This window comes from Lepidochelys kempii, chromosome 18 (genome assembly GCF_965140285.1).
Source record: "Lepidochelys kempii isolate rLepKem1 chromosome 18, rLepKem1.hap1, whole genome shotgun sequence".
NCBI lineage: Eukaryota > Metazoa > Chordata > Testudines > Cheloniidae > Lepidochelys > Lepidochelys kempii.
The window spans coordinates 20,927,109-20,949,083 of NC_136397.1; the positions used below are offsets into that span (position 1 = coordinate 20,927,109).

The window sequence follows — 21,975 nt, forward strand, 5'->3', positions numbered from 1 at the left end:
GGCCCTTAGGACTAGAAAAGGACTTTTGTTCATAAAGAGAAAAAGGCCACTACATTACCATGGAATCACTGGATCCAGTCCAGTAAAAACTGAGCTTGGAGTAGAAAAAAATGGTTAAAGGTGTCTAATGAAGGATCTTTTACTTCAGGTTCAGTGTTTATTTTTATTTATTTATTAGAATGTGAGATCGACATCCTATTGCATGCTCTTGTTCTGTGACAGTCTCTCTTCACAACATCGTCCGTCAACAACAAGAACTTTGTTTAAAGAAAGAGAGGAAGAGAGAAAAGAGGAACTGCAAAGTGGGCATGAACACCCCCAGTAAATAGGTCTACCAGATGCATTCCCTTCTACGGACTCTCAGGACCTCTGAGGTTGTCCTGATTTGTTTCTTTTCTGGCTACTTAATTTTAAATGAGAGGGGACTCTGATGTGTGAGGATAATCCATCAATAAACCGTATAGCAAGGCCTTGGGTGGCACAGGCCAGCCCCAAGAAAGCACATTAGGTGGAATGCATCACATCTGTATTTGTTAAGTGACTGTACGTAACGATGTTGTCAGAGAGAGAACGGATGGGTAGGGCACTAGGCGAGGCCTGGGAAGCCCGGTTTCAATTCCCTGCTTTGCTACAGACTTCCCATGTGACATTAGGAAAGTCACTAAGGAGATGTTTACACTGCCACTGGGAGCAAGCCTGGGTAGCCAGGCTCAACCTAGCTCGGCTTGAGCTAGCACATTAAAAATAGCAGCCTGGCCATCTCTCAGGCGGCAGCATGGCCATTGCCTCTCAAGTCCACCCAACTCCCTGGCTCAGAGCTGGGCTGGCTAGCCTAATTCTCCACCGGAACTGCCATGTCCACACTGACATTAACTCCAGCTGAGCTGGCGGGAATCTGTCCACCTGTGCTGAGGGGGCCCACTCCCAGCTCTAGTGCAGACGTGCCCTTAGCTTCTCTGAGCCTCAGTTCCCCGTCTCTAAAATGGGGATAGTATCACTGCCCTATCTCCTGGGGGTGTTGTGAGGATATATACATTAAAGATTGTGCACTGCTCAGTTACTGCAGTGATGGGGCCGTGTCCTTCAATAGCTAGCACTGCCAGAACACATTCCATCTCAAAGCACTTTACGAGCATTTACATAACTGTTCAGAGCCAGATTTTCCTCTGATGTTGGCAGTAGAGGGGACGCCAATCCGGCAGAACTTCCATCGCCTGCTAATTTCTTCTCCTGATCCCATAGATCCCATGCCCTCACGTGGTGCATGGCCCAAGATGGGATGAGGGACAGCCTCTGCTTAACCTTATGAGGATACTCCCCAAGAAGTAATTCTGAGGTGAAAGATGCCCAGTTCAGATGAATGAATGGAGAAGCTTCCTTATGGGTGCTTTGGAGCAATAGGTTGTGGAGATATATGTGGACCTGTCCTACTGTGGGTGAGCAGCCTGGACTCATTGAGCTTCTGATGATGACTCAAGATCTGCACTGATCTTGGGACATATGTAGCTTGAGGGGAACAAACTCCCAACCTGTTCCTAGGGGAGAAGATTTAGCAACGCTTAGTTTTTAAGTTAACGATGAGACATCTAGGACGAGACGTTGGTAAGACAGACCAAGAAGCAGGACTGGACAGAGAGGGAGCAAGTTCAGATTGGAGAGGTAGATTTATGAATCATATGAGTGAAGATGGTAGCTGAAGCCAGGTGAGCTCACCTAGAGAGGGTGCTGCAGCCAATAGGTTCTAATATTGACAATCCTGCTGCTTTTATAATACACTTACATGTAAAATGTAAAAAGATGCATTCGTTACAAGTCTTTTCCTTGGATTTATTTTTGTTTAATTACTAATTAAAGTTTTACTGACTTCATGTAACAGATTTGCTAACCACCCATAAACCATGTTTTGCTGCTTTAATTAAACCATTGCTATCCATGAGGTTTTATTCACAAACTGACAACATCAATATAAACATATCTCTGGCAGAGTAATTAATAAAAGCAGGCAGCTCATGGGAGAAAACATATGTGTTGTATCATCCTTGTAGATTCTGCTATTGTATAGTTCTTTCAAAAATGCCAAGAAATGTCCCAATTAAAATGCTATGTTGCTTATGTACACCCATATTTAATTTGGGATAATTGACTCTGTTATGTTCATCCTTGAGAATACATGGGGTTGCCAGATATATACGAGAATCAATTATACCATAGAAATATTATACAATTAAATTTTTTAATACTATAGGATTAGGTTTTAATAAACTCTTTCAGCAGCATTTCAGGCTATGAATAGATGCTTGAACTTACTATGTAGGTGCTTTCAAAGGGAATGTAGGTAATATTGTCAGGAATATGGTTTTAATTTCTCAGTATGTTTGTATTAATGGTGTTTGTATTTTGCATGCTGAAGAATTGCTAAAGGAAAAAGGGATTTAATTTTTTCCTCTTTATTATTCATATAATGATTTTTTCATAACCTGAAGAAAGGTTAAGTAATGCTTCATCTCAGATGCTATCTGGTATCTTTTATTTAATAAAATAATAAATCAAAATAATGCCACAAGGACGTTGATCAAATATTCTTTCCAACTGCAAAGGGGTCAGTGAGGACTTTTGGGTGAGGCTGCAAAGTACCTGGATGTTCCTTATAGTTTTCCCCCAATGTTTTTTTCAAAGCTGGAAGAGATGATCCTAAAGACATTTGGGAACCACATTCAGGTTTACATACAATTAATCCCTTTCCCTCATCATTTAACGATTCTCATACCTTTTCTTTTCTGACCTGTTGGCTTAGGTCTTGTCTTGTGGCTGGCTTGGCTTTTTCAGATTGCAAGCTTCTGGGGGGCAGGCAATGTCTTATCTTAGTGCTCAGATACCATGGTGATGATATAGCAACCCAGACAGAAAATAAAAATCATGTATAAAATGACGATAATAATAAGCAAATCCTGTGAAACAGGCAAACATTTAACCCCCTTTTACAAGTGAAAAAATGAAGACACCAAGAAGTTAGGTGACTTGCTGCTGAGTGAGTCATCAGCAAAGCCAAGAGAACTACCCAGGATTTCTGACTTGCTGACCCTTGTTTTAACCACAGAATATGTTTCCTCCCTTATGTTAGGACAGATCTAGAATAAAAAAGTGCATGTTAACTTTAACTCCATCAGCTGGACAGCCGTCTGGCTCTGCAACATCTTAGCAATAGCCAGTAGCTATTGTTTTTCTTTTCTGATTCATTTTTGGCCTGAAATCAGTGAATTTTAGAAATGGAGGAAGCATTTCCCATTGGATTAGAATGATTTTAAGGTAAATCAAAATATTGGACTCAATTGCCTGGCAGGTGTGTCTTTAAGATTGTGAGAAATAAGCCCACAAGGAAAGGAAATTCTGTGTTGGAGCTGTCAGATTCCCCTTAACTCAAACCTGCCTCGCCTAGGCAATCGCAACATATATAGTATGTCAGATTACGTATTGTTCCGAGACTTCTGTTAGTGGATTGACTGGGCTGCAATGTCTCAGCATAATAAGCCTGGGTCAAGGTATTGGTGCACACCTTTAATGTTGACCTTTTATTCTGGGTTTGTAATTACGCTTTTGCCTTAAACATGTCACCTTAAACCATCTTCTGACACTGAGATAAGATTCCTTTGATACTAGATCTTAGAGTTTCAAAATATATGTTTCTGAAAATACCCAAAAGGCAGATTATTCATTAAAATCAATTCCCTGGAGTATCAGAGTAACAGCCGTGTTAGTCTGTATTCGCAAAAAGAAAAGGAGTACTTGTGGCACCTTAGAGACTAACCAATTTATTTGAGCATAAGCTTTTGTGAGCTACAGCTCACTTGAGCTGTAACTCACAAAAGCTTATGCTCAAATAAATTGGTTAGTCTCTAAGGTGCCACAAGTACTCCTTTTCTTTTTCCCTGGAGTATGTAATTTTATATTTAAACTGGCCTGAGCTAAAGTTCATCCTGAAGGCACTGGAGACCAGACATGCAATTTACTCTTACACCACTTTATAACTAAAAATATGCTTTGTGATGGCTAACAAGATATTCACTTAGTTTCCTCAGACTGAGAGCTCAAATCCAAACCACCAAACTTGATAATGAAGTAAAATCAATCCTTCATTAGCATGACTTTGATCAGAGTATCAAATATGGATTAAGGGGCAAGTGGGCAGACCAAAACACAAAAGCAGCAACTTCCTATGTATTGCTTGTCCTATCTGACCAACAATAGGAGGATACAAGTCTAGGTAACTATTTGAAAGATGTGAACACTAAGAAGGGAGGATAGTATGGAAGAGTATAAGGATTGTAAACTATCTGGGGCAAGGACTGTCATCTTTCATGGAATCATAGAACGTAGGACTGGAAGGGACCTTGAGAGGCCGTCTAGTCTAGTCCCCTGCATTCAAGGCAGAACTAAGTATTTAGACCATCCCTGGCAGGTGTTTGTCTAACCTGCTCTTAAAAACCTCCAATGACAGAGATTCCACAGTCTCCCTGGGCAATTTGTTCCAGTGTTTAACCACCCTGACAGTTAGGAAGTTTTTCCTAGTGTCCAGCCTAAACTTCCCTTGCTGAAATATAACCCTGTGTTACTTATCTGAACAGTGCCTAGCACAATGAGGCCTTGAGCCTCTACTGGGGACTAGGAACTAACATAGTATAATAATATAGAGGAAGTAGTAATTGGATGAAATTGAGTGGAGGAATATTCAGGTTGAATGTCAGGAAAGAGGTTTATGTGACTATCAAAGTCTCCCTGTGGAAGTGATGAAAACCCCACTGCTCAAGTAATTTAAAACTAAACTGGAAAAATCACTGGAGAATGTACTGTGGGGAATAATGCTCTCCTGGCAGGGAGATGGACCGGATCACCTAACAGGCCTTTGCCATCTCTAACTATTATGATTCTACAGCAATACTCAAAGTAGCTTAGGAAGAGAAACAGAATCAGCACAGGGCTCTAAGAGTATCTCATAAAGGGCCATTAACAGAGGCAGCTGTAGTCTCCTGATTCAATGGGTGCACTGTACTAAAGTGCTTAGGGGGCATCAACCGCTGGCAGCAGGACCCTCTGCTCCAGTGCTGCAACTCTAGTCCTGGCCTGGTGAGGAAGGGAGGCTCCAGGAGAGGGGCTGGAGGCTCCTGTCAGATGGGACGGAGTCTGGCTCCCCACTTCAGGGGTTCCGACCTGGTGCCCGGGGATGCAGTACTACTCAGGTTTGGCCCAGCTGCCCCTGCATCAAGGTTGCAAGCCCATGCACCAGGGACCAGTCACAACACCACTCACTCAGGTTTGACTCACCCCAGCCCTCCATCATGATGGAAGGGTGGCCCGGCCAAACCTGCGTGGCATGCACCCCCGTGCACCGGGTTGCAGTGCGCAGAGTGGTGTGTGTGCCGTTTCTGTAGGTACTGTTAAACTCAGGGACCCACACTAAAGCTGCACCTAGCCAGTAAAATGAGAAATAGTCATGTATGTGGATACCTCTGAAGCACCCTGCCGACATGCACACTCTCAGTGTGAAAAGAAAAGGAAAGGAGGACTTGTGGCACCTTAGAGACTAACCAATTTATTTGAGCATGAGCTTTCGTGAGCTACAGCAGTCTAAGGTGCCACGAGTCCTCCTTTTCTTTTTGCGAATACAGACTAACACGGCTGCTACTCTGAAACCTCTCAGTGTGAAGGTGCTGTCCCTGCAGGTACTGTCATACACAGCGTGGTGTTGCCGGGGCCACTGAAGTGTAGATAATAGCATACTATCGGCGGATCACATGATGCGTGTCAGTCTTCACACCTTTCCTTTGCAGATGCCCTTAAAATGCACCTGGACAGGGTCACTTATCTCTACTTGGAAGTCAAAAAAGATACCGCTGGTTGGAAAAGCAAGAAAAGACTGAAAAATTGATCAGAAATTCTCTCACAGTTTGATCACTTCCACTGGGAGCCAGCAGGATTTAACAGTTAGAGCAGGAGACTAGAAGTCAGGACTGCTATGTCCACAGCTGATTATCTGCATGGCCTGGAAGGCAAATCACTTCGATTGCCGTGTCTCCGTTTATGTGCAGCTTTGGAAGGGGGATAACACTTACCTGAGAGGAGCATTGAGAGGGTTTGTTCACTCACTTCTGTAAAAGAGTTTTTAACTCCCCAGATGGCAGGCACTACGTAAGTACAGAGAGTCGAAATGAACTGTCTAGGACAATGGTGTCCGGCCCAGGGCCTGTGGGCTGCCTCTGGCCCTGAGGACTCTAAATTGTAGTTCTCAAGGGCAACTCTATTAATCAGGAAAGTTATGTCTGATTATGAATTGAAAGGCACCCCTCCTCCCCCCCGTGGTGCTTCAAGTGTACGAAGCAGCTCCAGCACTAGAGGGAGGCAGACCAGAACGCTGCCTCCCCAACGGCCTTCCACTGTTTCCCCTGCAGCTCCAGGAGCAGCTCTGGTACGGACCCCCAGTGCTCTGAGCAGCTGCTGTCACTTCTCTGCCACAGCTGATCACCAGCTCCCCCACCAGCCCTAGGCTGCAGGGCAGCAAGGAGAGAGTAGCTCTGGCTGCTCCACGGCCCAGGGGGCTGTGGAAGCACCGGGGAAAGCAGGGTGGGAGCTCAGCTGGCTCTCTTTCTCTGAGCTGAAGTGGGGCCCTAACACCAGGTGGCTTCCCCCATCAACCCACAGAGCCACCAAGAAGAAGGTGCAGAAGGAATACCTGCACAGGTAGCTCCCAGCATGGACATAAACAGCAGTGAAGACAGTGAGTCACAGCTTAGGCAAGCAACGTAAGACTGGCAGAGTGCGGGTATGTACCCTGTCTATGCTGCTGGGTTTTAGCACTATAGCGTCCCACTGCTGGAGCTTTGCCAGAGCCTTTCACTGACACACGGAGCTACACACAGCAGTGTGGATGCAGCTTGTGTTTCACTGTGGCATGTCGCTCTCTGGGCCCTGCACACCGCCGCCAGTTATGTGTAATGCAGAAGTAGCCTACATGTCAGAGGCCCTATCCTGCTACCAGCTAAGGGCGATCTCCCATTCATTCAAGGGGTCGAAGTCTGTGTTTTAGGGGCAGGAAGATATGAGCTCTACCTCCAGAAAGTCATGGCACAATGGCAACCACAAAGTACTAAATAGCTACAGGTTGGTTACAATGTTATTGGGGTTTTTTGTTTATCTGTCAAAGAAAAGTTCATGGACAGCTGTTATGCAGGATCGTAATTGCTTCAGCAGGGTAGGAGCCTCCGATGTTGCTGTGGAACAGTTGTGCAGCCTTCATGTTCTCATTTTTGCACCTCCTTTTTGGTTAACATCAAATAACACATAAAGAAAATAACACATTTCAACTTCATGATTGGTGAGAGCACGTTATTACTGTGAGATGGCCACTTCGTTTGCTAAGCTTTTTAAACAGAGGTCTTTGTTCTTGTTTGCAGTCAACTAAGTTGATTGGGAGGGAAACCTACAAATATTCTTTTATTCTTTTCTCCAGTGCCAACCAAGTTTACAAACTCATCTAATTCACACCTTCAAAAAAGCACGAGAATCATCTGCAAAGCAGCTGCCTTACTCATTTCTGGCAAGAAAGGTTACAAGGACTGTGCTTCCCCATACATTTGTGGCACCTTTGATGAGGGGGTGCTTCCTGTGTTAATGAAACTTCGGTTCTGATATGCTCAAAGCAATATCAACCCTGGGGGAGGGTACTGCTTTTCTTTTTCTTTTTCTAAACCTCTCTGCTCACAAGGTGTAAGTAAGGTCATGGCCAAGGCTGCAGTAATGTGCAAGCTCTTGGCTTATAATATTGTGCAATTTAATGTTCATATGTGAAAAAATGTACGCTGTTAGATTAATGTTTCTAACCTGCTTGAACACAGTAGCATATGCTGACATGAGATTGCAAATCAGACGTAAGAAAGGATTGTATTCTTTCTGCACTGGAGATAGTTCAGTGTTATATGTCTCACCACAAGTAGACGCTGTTCATGAATTCTCCTTTTTTTTAAAAAAAATGGTGAATTTAGAGCTGGTGAAATTTAGGTCCAAAATTCATCCACCAAGCAAGTACAACAAGAATAGTTTGTAGTGTGAGCTTTACAGACACAATGATCCTGCCAAGGTGTTCCAAACCGTGACCTCAGTGTGGCAGGAGTTCACTATTCATGACTCGTTCCATTTTTTGCCCTCTCTGCTGCGTCTCAAAAAGGTTCCAAATGTGATGGATGATTGTGTGACTGGACTACACCTCCCTTCACAGTTGCCACAAAATAGTAACAAATTTGGTCATTTCTAACCTGAATCCCATTTGAACTAGTAATAGGCGTCCAAGGGTTTAAATGCCCATTGCCAATGACTATAGCTCTATTGTGCCCCTGTAAGTGTGTTTCTTGGTATGAGAGCAGACGTACAGGTGAATTTCAACAGAGCGAGACCTAGAAAACGCTTCTCACTGGGATGAATACAACTAGCACATAATATATGAACTAATGTGTCATTCTGCAGAATGACTTTTCCTTAATCTGGATTCAGAGTAACAGCCGTGTTAGTCTGTATTCGCAAAAAGAAAAGGAGTACTTGTGGCACCTTAGAGACTAACCAATTTATTTGAGCATGAGCTTTCGTGAGCTACAGCTCACTTCATCGGATGAAAAAAAAAGATTTTTCAATTGGATCATATTACAATCATATTTCTCAGAACTTTTCCTGCCAGTAATTGTCCTAATGCTTGATTTTTGGCACTATGGATAAACCACAAAGTTTTTAGGGGGGAAAAGTTGCCCAGGTACCCATATAAAAAAGAAAAGGAGTACTTGTGGCACCTTAGAGACTAACCAATTTATTTGAGCATAAGCTTTCGTGAGCTACAGCATCCGATGCATCCGATGAAGTGAGCTGTAGCTCACGAAAGCTTATGCTCAAATAAATTGGTTAGTCTCTAAGGTGCCACAAGTACTCCTTTTCTTTTTGCGAATACAGACTAACACGGCTGCTACTCTGAAACCTGTCATATAAAGAAGGAGAAGGAGAGTGTAACAATCAGCTCTATGTACATTCTCATTTTATTTTAATTTAAATTCCTATGCCTCAAAATGATAAAACACCACAGCTTTGATTTTCCAAACCTCAAATGTCTGAAACTCCCTGTTAGCTGAAGCAGAGTTGTATCTCTCAACATCTGTTAATTGAATTGAAAATGCCCTTTATTTCTAAAACCTTAGTTATCTGAATTCATTCAACATTCCCCGTGTCATCTGGATAACTAAGGTTATAATTTCTTTGGTATAGTATTGATGATCAAGTAGAATCTGAGCATTTTTTGGTTTGGTTTTGTGATATGGGAGGAAAGTAGGGTTCCAAGAAGTTATCAGATAGCAGCCAATATTCTTCCACAGAAAAGGCTTGTAAGAGACCTTGAGACAATGTTATTTCATATGGCGCTTCTCATGCTTGAGCCTTCAATTGACTTTGCAAAAGCTGTAAAAAGGGTGGTATTTTTTAATTAGTATTAGCAGTAGGAATGGGCATTTGAAGTTTCTGCTACTATTCTGGCAAGAGTGTGAAATGTGGAAAATGGTTTTGGCACTCAGGGCTTTCAATGAATCATTCTGAAGAGGCCTACAAATTCATGGTGCTTCACAACTCCATTCCTTAAGCTTTAAAGAGAGAGAGAGAGAGAGAGAGAGAGAGAGGTAGTAATAAGTGATTTAAAACAAGCAGCAGTAACCCACCCCTCTGGATGCGGGTCTAGACAAATACACAAAACCTTTTAATGGAAGTTGATTAGAGATTTTTTTTAAAAAAAGACAAGCTACAGTTTCTTCACAGTGGTGGACCCATTTGAGTGTCATGCTGGGGACCTGCTGATTCTGTGGCTTGATTTCTAGTGTAACAGAAAGATGTGCATTCTGATTTTATCACTGTTGTTTGTTTGTTTGTAACACAGTAGCATCAAAAGGCATCACCTGAGTTCAGCATCCCCTGGTGGTGGGTGCTGTCAGAGACAGTCACTGAGCTTGCAATTTCGGCACGTCAGACAAAGGGTGGGAGAAAGGGAGCATTGTGATTCCCATTTTATAGACAGGGGACTGAGGCACAATGAGATTAAGTGATTTGCCTAAGGTCACACAGGTGATGTGGGGCAGACTAGTAATTGAACTCACACCAGCCACGTCTCATTCCAGTGCCTTGCCCACAAGAACATCCTTTCTCTCTTTTGTTTACTCTTCTCAGAGTCTGTTCAGCACATAGAAATGCAAAAGACAATAAGAACTGAAGCCTACAAATGCCCATTCTCCCTGCAACTGCAGGAGATCAAGAATGTAGAATATACCCTTCTGATCTTGAGGAATGATCTCTGTTCATTTCTTCAGAGAAAGCCAATGATACCCAGAATAATCCCTGCATGGCAGTTTCTTGGGACTACGGCACCCTTGTGCTTAGCATCCAGAAAGGAGTTCCCTGGACCAGAAGTCAGAAAACACTGACTTGTTGCATCACCTTGAGCAACTCTCTTAAGCTGTGTCTCTCTTCAGTTTACCCATCTGTCATATGGAAACAATGATTTGGCTAGTTGACATGGTTTCATTAGAAAGATGGTTCAATACTATATAAGCCTTTTTAAATGATAGCAAGCCAGTCATACCCAAACCATGCCACATTCAATCCTTCTGAACAGTACTAGAAAAACACTTGTGCTATTCTGCATGCTTCTGAGCCCCACACCCACCCCAGTCCCCCAGTCAGACTGGAATTAGATTGCATGAAATTCTAAATCTCAATGTACCTACAAATATTCTGTATCTTTTGTTTACCATGTCAAGCACTTTTATTTTAAGTACTTGCCTCTTTTTCCATCCACAAGGCTCCAGACACTGATGAACAATTAATATTAAAATATAGCAGACTTTTGCTTTTGTGTTGTTCTGTTTTTGATAAAGCAAAATGCACTATGAAAAAAAGATATGTTCTGAGCTCTTTCTTGGGAAGAAAGTTTCCAAGTTTGGTGTGTGTGTTGTAAAGAGTCAGACAATCCCATTTCTGACTTGTGTGTACAACATCTGTGATCTGATTCAAACATTATTTTTTACAGCCTACTGTTTAATTTAAATCAGTGTGGTATGAATTATGTTACTGGTGGAACACGAGCTTTTGTTGAGATAAATGCTTGCCATCAGCTTGAAACTCTTCTTCTGTTTTGACATTTTTACTTTCTGGTTTTCTGCACGATGATTAGCCGTTGCTGTGAAAGTTTAGCCTTTACCTCTCAAGGAGAGTGAGGTTGTGGGGGAGGAGGCAGGGAGAGAAAAGAGAAAGAGAGGGGGGAAAGATTACATGCATTGGCAGTAATTAGCATGAGTGGGACCTCTTTTGACATACTGTATTATTTACAGTTGGCTTCTATATAATGAACCTGCACCTTTAAAGCAAGAAAATAAGCAGGGATCTTTTTACAGGAGAAGAAAAGCAGAACAGTTGTTGATTTTTATCATAAGGTTTGAATTTTTCATCCTTATCCCTTTGCACAAAGGTTGCCCTGTCACGTAGATCAAGTGTGAGTTCTCTTAAACCTTCTAGTACATGCTGGGTCTGGTTGCTTTCTAGAGCAGGAAGATGCTTTTACATGGAAATTCTGTTTAGTTAGCTCTGGAGACAAGCATGCTGTCTTATTATTGCTGCTCTTGCTCTGTCTGGTGAGATTTTGTATTTACAGTCAGGTCTAATGTACACTCAGCTGGAATCAATCTGCTGTGCTTGAAAGACAGATCCATGTAATAGAATAATTTTTTATAAGGACACTGCAATTTCTCAGGCCCTCTGTCCCTACCCAAAGCCAGCTGATACATTGGAAATATTCACTGGCAGTTCTCTGTTGGTACAGAACAGCAATTAATAATGGGCAGACCTTCAAAAGGCTAGAAGGTTTGATTCAGATAGGAGACAAGACATTCAAAGGCCTTTCCAAAGTTTGTCTGAGCTTATCCAGACTCTCTTGGTCTAGAAATTGAGCAGGACATTTTGAAAGAACAGGCTGTTTTCATGGGATTTCTAGTAGTCTTTGGGCTTGGTGTTGTGGGGTGGGGCTTGGAGGAGAGGGTGTTTTGTCCTTCCCTTATGAAAAAATAAATGAAATAAATCACCAGAACAGTCTTTCTTGCAGGACACCGGTATTTCTGCTTCCAGGCCTTGCTGAAACCAGATAATGTAGAGGTGAATATTACCTAGAAATAGAAACATAACCTGACAAAACATTTTCATTTCAGCTACGAGTTTGGTCTGAGTGAAAAGTCAAGACCAATCTTTTTTTTTTTTATCTGAACTTGTTTATTTCCCATCCCTTGTAACTGTTTGTTGTCATCACTAGACCAGTTAATGGGAATAAAGCTGCCCAGCAGCTGTGAAGGCCACCATAAGACACAAACCCTGTGTTTGAGAATAGAAACTTCTAACTGGATTGGTCCATGGATTCATTTTTTTCAACCCAGTCTCAATAGTTGCCATTAACATACTTGTTTCAAAGGAAAGACATCTTGCAAGGCTTTCTTTTTGCTTCACACATTCTGAGCTTTCCAAGCCATTGGAGATGCTATTTTTTGGTATAAATAAGAGTAATTTTTAGTTATGCAGTATCTCCCACAATCTGAAGATCTGAAGTGTGTTACAAATCTTAATGAATTCAAGCCCCATGATATGCCTGAGAATAGTAGTTACCCCAATTTACAAATGCAGAAATACAGGCAGAGAGAGATTAATGCAATCATTACTGGAATCTGATATTGCAATCATTTAATCAAACACATAACTTGCCTCACATGAGTGGTCCCTTTGAAATCGATTAGACTACTCACATGAGTAAAGTTATGTATGTGCATAAATATTTGCAGGATGAGCCTAAGCAACTTTTCCAAGGTCATGTAAGAAGTCTGTGACAGATCCATCAAATGTACAAAGGTCCTGGCTCCTGAAGAAATCACCCTTCGTCCAATCCTTGTTATCTTTATCACATGGCACTCATGTTCTGGATGGGGAGAAGCTTCTCAGTAGTGTAGGTGGGGCTTAAATTTGGGCCAGACATTGTACTTTATGCTTTATAAAGTAGTTCTGTGTCAGTATCCCTCAAAGCTCTTCCTGTGACTCCAAGCTAGTGGGGAGCCAGTGAACAGGGCTGGTTCTGTTGCACCTCCCGTTGACTTTTCAGTACTATGACCTGTTTTTGTCTGACACATTTCTTATTAACTCTTTGTCAGATCTCCAGGAAGCCTGGTTAATTGCAGGCAGAGCACTGAATTTATGAGTTCATCCAGGCTTTGTGTCTACACATTGACAGAAGTGTTTCTCTGGACAATTTTTTTCCCTCTTCATCTTGTTGCAAGAATAGACTTTCTGTTTTAGTTACTTTTAAAAGTCATAAATTGTCGCAAATTTTTTTCCTTATTTTTAAAAAAACACAACAAAACCTTATGGCAACAGTTTATTGCTCTAAATCTGCTTGTGGGTCATTAAAGAAAAAAACCTCCCTCACTCCTGCCAAATAAAATTCGTACATCAGCCAAACTGTCAAAGGCAGATCCTGCAACTATGGGATGAGAAGGTTTATTGCACTCTCAGCTTCTGGGGAGTGGTGTTATAGCAACAGGACGCTGGGTCATTGATGGCAAACTCATGGGCGCTTCATTTCTTCATGCACACTGGGAATCCATTAGGCAAACTGACGACAGATCCGCAAGCATTCCAGTCCATATGGCACACCTCTGCTAAAGTCAAATGTTGGACTCTGCCCATTAAAATTTGAAAGAAACAACCCAATGGAGAGCCCACAAATTAGAGAAGCAGGAAACCTCAAATGATGTGCAAAAAAAAATTGTAAACGTTTAAGAGAATTTTTCCATAATTTTAGCTTCATAACTCAGCATTTCTGATTTAATAAATTACAAGCTGGAGTCTTTGCAAGATCAATGTGCCCTTTGGATTCAGATCCTCAATGCTGTTCAGCAGAAAGCAGAGGAAGCTGCAAAGTGAACCCTGGAACATGACAACAATTTCCTTTTGGCTAGATAAAAATGTGTCTGTACCAAAACTGGTCAGAACTTTAGACCTGGTTTCAAAATTCATCTCTCTCTAATGGGCCTATCCAAAACCCCTTATACAAACACACCTGAAGTCAGGAGCACTGGAGGATTGTTTTAACTGAAGAGACTAAAGAGGGGAGAGGTAGGAAAGCTGGAGGCAGAGAAACTATCAATAGTCCCAGAGAGATCAAGCCATGGCCCTCGCAGCGTGGACAGAGAGGAAGGGGTGGATTATAGCAGAAGAAGTGACACAGGTAGGATGTGAAGAGAAAAAGAAATGAAGGCGTATTGCTTAACCCTAGGTTTGGTGATCGAATGATGAAGAGGATAGTGGAGCTGTCGAATGTGATAGAGAAATGGGTGAGAGAAGTCATGAAAAAAAGGTAAATTCAATTTTTGACTTGTTGAGTCTAAGAAAGCAGTGGGGAAATCCACAACAATAGAATGGATAGACAAGAAGAAATGGGAAGCTGATCAGAGAGAGAGATTGCAAAGGGTTCATACGTATTTTTATTTATCCTGATTAATATTACAATACGGCCCAAAGCCTTTTTATGCTAAGTGACATACAGCCCATACAAAGTCATGGTCCCTGCTCTGAAGAGCTTATGCTCTAATTTAAGAGAGAGGTAGACCTGGGTATAGTCAAGACATATGTTCCTCTTTCCCTGTGAACTCTGCTTTGTGGGCAATGGTATCCTGTTTTGGACAGTAAGATACGCAAGGAAGAATGCAGTTACTGTAGTCCTGACACGGAGTGAAATATCCATAAATTTTCTCTTTTGACCTTTTGCCAAAGATTTATCAATAGCTAGTCACACGTGATTTTTACGGAGAGAGCTGATTAATTCTGGTAACCGTGGGCCAAATTCCCTCTCAAGCACACCTGTGCAACTTCACTGGCATAAAAGAGGTTGTTAGCATGTAAAACAAAAGGCAGAATTTGGTCTGTTAGATTTCAACTCTGTTATTTCAGATTCACTGGTTAAGTACAAACGCAACTTCTAAGTTTTTCTGTGTCATTCTGTTTGCTGCTGCTGAATAGACAATACAGGACACCTAAGGCTGGACCATCCAGCGAACCTGAGGCTGTTCAGAAAAAAAGGGACCTCTTGGGGCACTTGTGCTTTGTAAATTTGTGAAGCATTTTCCAATATCGATAAGTAAAAGTCCATGCCATTTAGAGAGAAAGGGTGGTCTTGTGGTTAAAAAGAAAGCTGAATTCAATTCCTGACTCTCTGACAGACTCCCTGTTGCTTAATCTCTGCGTACCACAATTCTACATCTTTAAAATACAGATAGGAATGCTTCAACCTTCCCACGCTTTGTCTGTCTTTTCTATTTAGATTGTGAGTTCTCTGGGGCACGGACTGTCTCTCAATCTGTGTCTATACAATGCCTAGCACAAGGTGGCCTTGGTCTTGGTTGGGGTCTCCAGATGCTACTGCAATACAATTCGTAATAATTTAACGTGACACAAGGATAGAATTGCTGCCTAGTCCATCCAAAACCACGGGTCACTTTTTAAAATGTTGGGCAATGTCTTTAACTGATTTGGAAACAGTTGATGCTACAGATTAGCCAAGCACTAAGTTTCTGATCGTCTTTCAACATAAACAGACAGAAAACTAGGTGTGCTTTTATGGGGTATTTTAAACTTCTCTCTCTACATGTGCGTTCGAAACAAAAAAAAACCAACAGTACACCGCTCAGGTAGTGGGGGACTACTTGCCAATGGTTTTCATCAATTTTTTTCCTATAGGCTCAAGCATCAAAAAAGGATGTGGGTGTTTATAATCAATATCTTTGGAGGTGTTAGCGTACTGGACTTAGTTAAGAATGCCTACACCATAGAGTTGGCTGTGCAGTACTTTATTTCAGTAAGCAGTCGATTCTGCCTATCTTACTGTGATGTCAGAACATCATCCTTTTTCAGCAATTCACAGCGTGGGGCATTTGAAGCTTGTCAGACAAATACGGAAGCGTTGAAATATTTACATCAAAAAGTCAACATTTGCCAATAAATGGTATCTGGGATATTGCAGTTATTTCCCTTCCATATACAGGGAGAAACTATATGGTATATTTTGGCAAATACTGATATCTTAATGCAGAAACTAGTGTTTAAATGTCAGATTTACACAACCAGCCTCGTGTGTGTGTGTTGTTCTGTTGTGTCATTTTTGCATCCATACTAAATTGCAAGCAAGTATAGTAATTACACAGCTAACTACCTCTTTGTGCCTTCAGATCAAGTAGTTAAACCTATAACTACTAACATTTTTACCTCCTATTAATTGTAGGCATAGAAAAAAGTGTTAATGCAATTATTTACTAAAGAGAAGTTGCTCTTGAAAAAACTGGAGGCCAGGTTGACTTCTAAATAAAATTAGTTGGGGTAGCTGTTTTAAAACAAATTAGTTAATTATTATCCATACCTATTAAGTTTGCTTTGTACCCAACCCTTATGAGCGCTTCCTGTTCTAAACAACTATGAGGGGCAATATCCCATTGCAGCAAAGGAACGAAATTCAGAGTCAGCTTTCTCTGTTGCACCAAAATGTAGCACCCATGGAATGTAGCACTCTTAAATGAGTCCAGGCCGCTACCATATCTAAAGCCAAACCGAAGGTGGTAGTGAAAGTCCTACCTCTGAATATGGAAGGTATTCTGGAGTATATTTAGCTCCTTGATGCTCCTTATTTATATTATGTCAATGTGTACAGGCCCCAACTAGAATCAAGGCCTTATTGGGTAAGGCACGGTACAAACCCAAAATAAGAGATTCAGGTCACACACAGGAAGACAATGACAGAGCCAGAAATCGATCCCGGTTCTACAGAATCCCAGTCCAGTGCCTTAGTCTGGGGGCTTGTCTACACCATTCATTAGTTCATGTTAGAGATGTATAAATTCTGTTGTGCAGTAACTGGCCTGTGTGGACCCTGCTGGCGCACGTTAAAAGTTCCCTAGTGCATGTTCCTGTAATCCCATTTTGAACAGTCCTACATTAATGTGCACTAGGGAACTTTTAGGGCATCCAGCAGGATCCACCAAGGCCACTGAGTGCACAACCCACTGGTGTGCACTAGAATTTACTCCTGCGTGGAGTAATGCACCATGTAGGCAAGCCCTGAGTGTGTTGATAGAGTCCCCATTAAAGAGAAGTGCTTTCCTCCTTTACAGCTGTGTTTGCTGTATGTTCATAAACTGTATTCATTTCTTACAAAACTGCCCCACCACGAGGGGTGGCCACAGAGGCATTCCCAGAATACCAGATGTCCCGGTACTTCCGGAACAGTGGGGGCCTGCCCCCACCAACGTGAGCCAGGCAGCGGGGGCAGAGCAGCACACTTTTCAAAATGGCATCTCCCATCTCATGCCGCACAAAACCTTATCCAGTTTTGTTTCAGCACCGGCCGCGGGACAAACCTTTGAAAAGCAAAACTCTCCAGTTTAAAACAGGATGAATGGCCTGCCTACCAACCCCGCGCATGGGCCCCGAATCTGCCAACTATCTCACACTGCAACAGGAAGCTGTTTTTATTTTCAGTGTCCTGATCAAAACTAGAGAAACACACGTTGTGAAACAATAAAGTATTGGACAGAACGTAGTTCGGTGTTGTTGCTGGGCCGCTGTTCATGTCAGCTCAGTTTATTTACAGATTGGAGGAGTGTGTGAAAAACAAGGGTTTCAGTTCTCAGAGTTTCACATAAATATTTTTTCCGGTTTTGGTTCATGAGATTTCACGCCCCCAGAGTTTCAATTTGGGCTTAAAAGCTCAAACCAGTGAGCTTCATGTGATTTTTAGCCAGGCTAGGCTTCATTCTGAAACACAAGGTCTCAATGGTTCATGAATTGTGAGTCTTTTAGCAAATTTGAGCTGAGTTCTGGCTTCAACCAGCACTCGTTGAAGTGTCTTTCCCCAGCCCTCAGAGAGTGCAAAAAGAAAACTTATAATTTAGATCATGCTTGTAGTCCCGGACATTGCTATCTTGTTTGACAGTATCTCTTCAGTGTTTGACCTTATTCAGATTGTCACTACTATAATATACAATCCACCTTGACAATGTCGTGAAGATTGGGGGATGCTACCGGATGCTACCTGATTTGCTCATTACCTTCAAGCTTCTGCACAGTGTTTAGTTCAGCAGCTGAACATCAAACATACATCCTGATTTTGTTACCCAGAGTATTTTTATTATTGCGGTTAGGACAAGTCGGGTCCATGCTGACAAATGCACTCCTTTCCCAGAAGAACTGTCTCCTTTTTAAAAAACCCTCCAAACTTCTGAAGCTTTTCTGTTTGAGATATATCCTCATTTTACCTCATTTCTTTAATAATAATCTTTTGTCTATGGGAGTTTCAGATTACTTGTTACTGTGATATATAAGCATTAATCTAACCAGTCATGGCACTTTCTGGTAGGTTAAGTGTTAATTATCATTTTTTTACTGTTAGTTTCAGACTTTCACTGTGGAAACATTGTATGTGGCTGGACCAGAATCTGTGAATATTCTTCTGTGAGGCAGACCCTGCCAAAGTAGTTCACACCTTTGTAACCTCAAGGCTAGTTTATTGCAGTTCGTTTTACTTAGCACAACAATTGAAGTCCATCCAGAAGCTTCAGCTAGTGCAAAATGCAGCAGCTCATCTCTTGAAGGTGCCATGCTGGTCTGAATGTTTGAAACCTCAGTGCTTCTCGCTCAGAACTGTTAGTCTCTCAGGTGCCACTAGTACTCCTTTTCTTTTTGCGAATACAAACTAACACGGCTGCTACTCTGAAACTTGCCTCTCTATGTTTACGATCTGTAAGGCCCTTTATGGTCTAGGACCCAGTTAAATTGGAGATCTCAGTTTCTGTATCCTGTTGTAGGAAATTAGATTATCAGGAGCCTGCGAGGATGTGTGTACTTTTTCTTTAAAATTATTTCAGGAAGCCGGGCTCGAGTGGAGTTTCCGAGGGGAGGCTGTACAGTGATCCAGAGAGAGAGTAGCTACAGGGATGATCATGTGTTCCTTATTACAAGCAGGGATAGTAGCACCACACTATTATTAAGCTTGCCTGATATTTCCCATTATTGGGACCCTTTTTTTTCGTTGCTTATAACTTCAACCATTTGGGCTTAAATTTTTCACACTGGGTGTCGGACTCAGGCTGAACGGTTTTTGAAAATTTCAGCCTCAGACTGGTCAGCCATTTCCAAGAATGAGGCCAGGGAAGAAAAAGATGTTGTTTTGCCCGTGTTAAAAAAAAATTCTGGTGACCTTTCCTTAAGCTCTAACATCCTCAGCTTTGAAGCAGAAACTTGAAATTTGGCAAGAGAGTGGTGGGCTTTGTGTCAGGGATCTGCCTTTCGCATGAAAATCTGCCATGCCAGCTGCCGGGCACAGGGGGGCGAGCAAGCCAGAACATGCTGGAGGGGAGAGGGGGCTCTGGCTAGCTCAGTCCCTGTCCCCAGTAGCCGAGCCCAGGCAGGGAGCAGGCGGCTGCTGCCTCCCATCTAGGCTGTCTCAGGCTCCATCCCATTCCCTGCCCAGCTGCCAGGGAGAGTGGCTGAATGCGCCGGGGAGGTGCAGGGAGAGATGGACCGAGGGCCCCCCCACACACACACACACAGGCAACATGGGGCAGGGAGAGTGCAGCAGCCCCGCGGTGGGGGGGGATATCAGTGGGCAGAGGACACGTGGGACAATCATGTCTCCTCCACTTTAGATTGTGTGTCCCCCCCCGCCCTATATGGGGAGGCACCAGTTGTCTAGGGCTGAGTAGGACTTTCCTTGCAATTACTGTTCTGGATTGCTGCAGGCCAGAGCTGGGGCCACGACCAGGCACCAAAACTGAGAGCAAGAAGTTTGTCCATCCTGTGCTGTCAATGACCTAGACCTAGGCAGCATGGAGGAGGAAGCTGCCAGATTTCAACGCAGAGGACAAAAGATAGACCTGCAGGAGTTGGGGGAGTCATTTGGGACAATGAGTAGGGAAGTGGAGGAAGACTGGGACTAGGAACTGGAGTTGTGAAGGAATCTGGGACTGGCTTGGAAAGGAGACTGGGACGAGGAACTAGTGGGAAAGGGTGACAGAGGTTGGTGGGCGGAGAGATAGTTCTGATTTGTTCTTGCAGAACTGAATGTCTGTTTTTATTTACAGTAGTAAGTACTGTGCTCCTTTTTTGAACCTAATAATAGAAACAGATAAGGTGGAGATGGAGCCATATAAGTAGCTAAATAGTTAATAGAAAGCAGTTCAGAAAAGGTGACCTGTTTAGTTGTAATAGCTATATGTATATATATGCATCTGATGAAGTGAGCTGTAGCTCACGAAAGCTTATGCTCTAATAAATTGGTTAGTCTCTAAGGTGCCACAAGTACTCCTTTTCTTTATATGTATACGGGAGCTCTATTTTCCTTGATCATTGTGGATGTGATCATGTGCCCCTTAAATCAGTGGAGGATCTTCACTGGGACTTGAGCAGCTTTGTAATTCAGCTGATGTTATTCTGTTTGTATATTTTTATTAGTGATGTAGACTAACAAGCTGTTTCTCTAGCTTTACTTCTTGTTTGGGGGGCCTGCAATGCAGAGAACTATAAAAGTACATTTCTCACTTGTTGATTTCCATACTTATCATTTCATCTCAAGTGAAAAAAATTCTTCCATCTCCTCTTCTTCTTCAGATCGCTGACGACCTGGGAAATGAGAAATTCTGTGCTGATGCTAATCAGACTGGCGCTGGAAATTGGCTGAAATACATCCGAGTGGCCTGTTCTTGTGATGAACAAAATCTAGCTGTATGTCCCGTTAATGACCAGGTATGCTTCTGCTCAGTTGAGCCATCACCATGTGGTTTTTTTATGGCTTTGGCAATTATCAGGTTGCTACATTCAACTGATCACTTTAACAAATACAGGTTTGCTTTGTATTTAAGGGAAAAGCAAAACATCACCATGTGGAAATTCAGAGGATATATTTACTAGGTTCCATTGAGATAAATCTGCATGCTTTTCTGAGCATCTCTGGTCTGGGAATCAAACTTGAATAAGATGAATTTAGGCTTTCTCCTGAGATATGTGATGTTTCTGGAGTTAGGGCCAAATTGACAGTACAACAGGAACAGACTTTCATCTGGTATTTTTCCTCCACTATCTTTGAGTTTTAAGCTAATATGTGGTTCACATTTTATTTTAGGTGAACTAGCTCTCCACTCCCTACATATACTTAGGCATGGAAAGATTAGATCTTTATCAGTAAATATCAGTAAACGTCAATTTCACTGCACACACACACAAACCAACAAAAAATAAATTTCTATTAATAATAATTGAAATTTACAGATAGGCACAGTCAGAACAATGCTGCTTGAGAATTTATGAGAGTTAAAATCCAGCAATCTGGACTTCTGAATTAGGCTTGTTACAAATAGACTAGCAAATGAAGCATAAAAACAAGTATGATCTGTTTTATGTTTTGACATGTGATGTTGATGATTTGTTTTAACAGTTTATAAAGCTTTAACTTTTTGAATCTCAATGTCTACTGTCATTAAATACTAATTTTCTGCCCACCCACATAATTTTACACAACCCTAAAAATTTCAATTGATAAAAATAAAAACAAGATCCAAACTTTGATATAATTTTTTTTCTGTGTCAGCTGCTTATTCTCTCCCCTCATTCCCCGCTCCCCTCCACCCACACACAAACACACACTAGCCATAAAATTATGTTTGTGACATCACACTTGGTTACTGTGGAGATGATGATGGCATCACAGAGAAAGTATTATGGATTTGCATGAGGAATAAGCAGCATGAGCGGCAGGGCCGGCTCCAGGCACCAGCTTTCCAAGAAGGTGCTTGGGGCAGCATGCAGAATGGGGCCGCAGTCTGTGTCCCGCGG

The 21,975-nt window shown here is 42.2% G+C and overlaps 1 protein-coding gene across 3 annotated transcripts in view; it reads left to right on the plus strand.

Annotated features, from left to right (window-relative positions):
- The window catches only part of PRDM16 (PR/SET domain 16), a 434,588-nt gene that overhangs the window by 346,623 nt on the left and 65,990 nt on the right, over positions 1-21,975 (plus strand). For all 3 annotated transcript variants that reach the window (XM_073316649.2, XM_073316650.2, XM_073316651.1), the window contains exon 4: positions 20,755-20,889. In XM_073316649.2, coding sequence (XP_073172750.1) covers positions 20,755-20,889 — 135 coding nt within the window. The remainder of the gene's footprint in view (positions 1-20,754; positions 20,890-21,975) is intronic.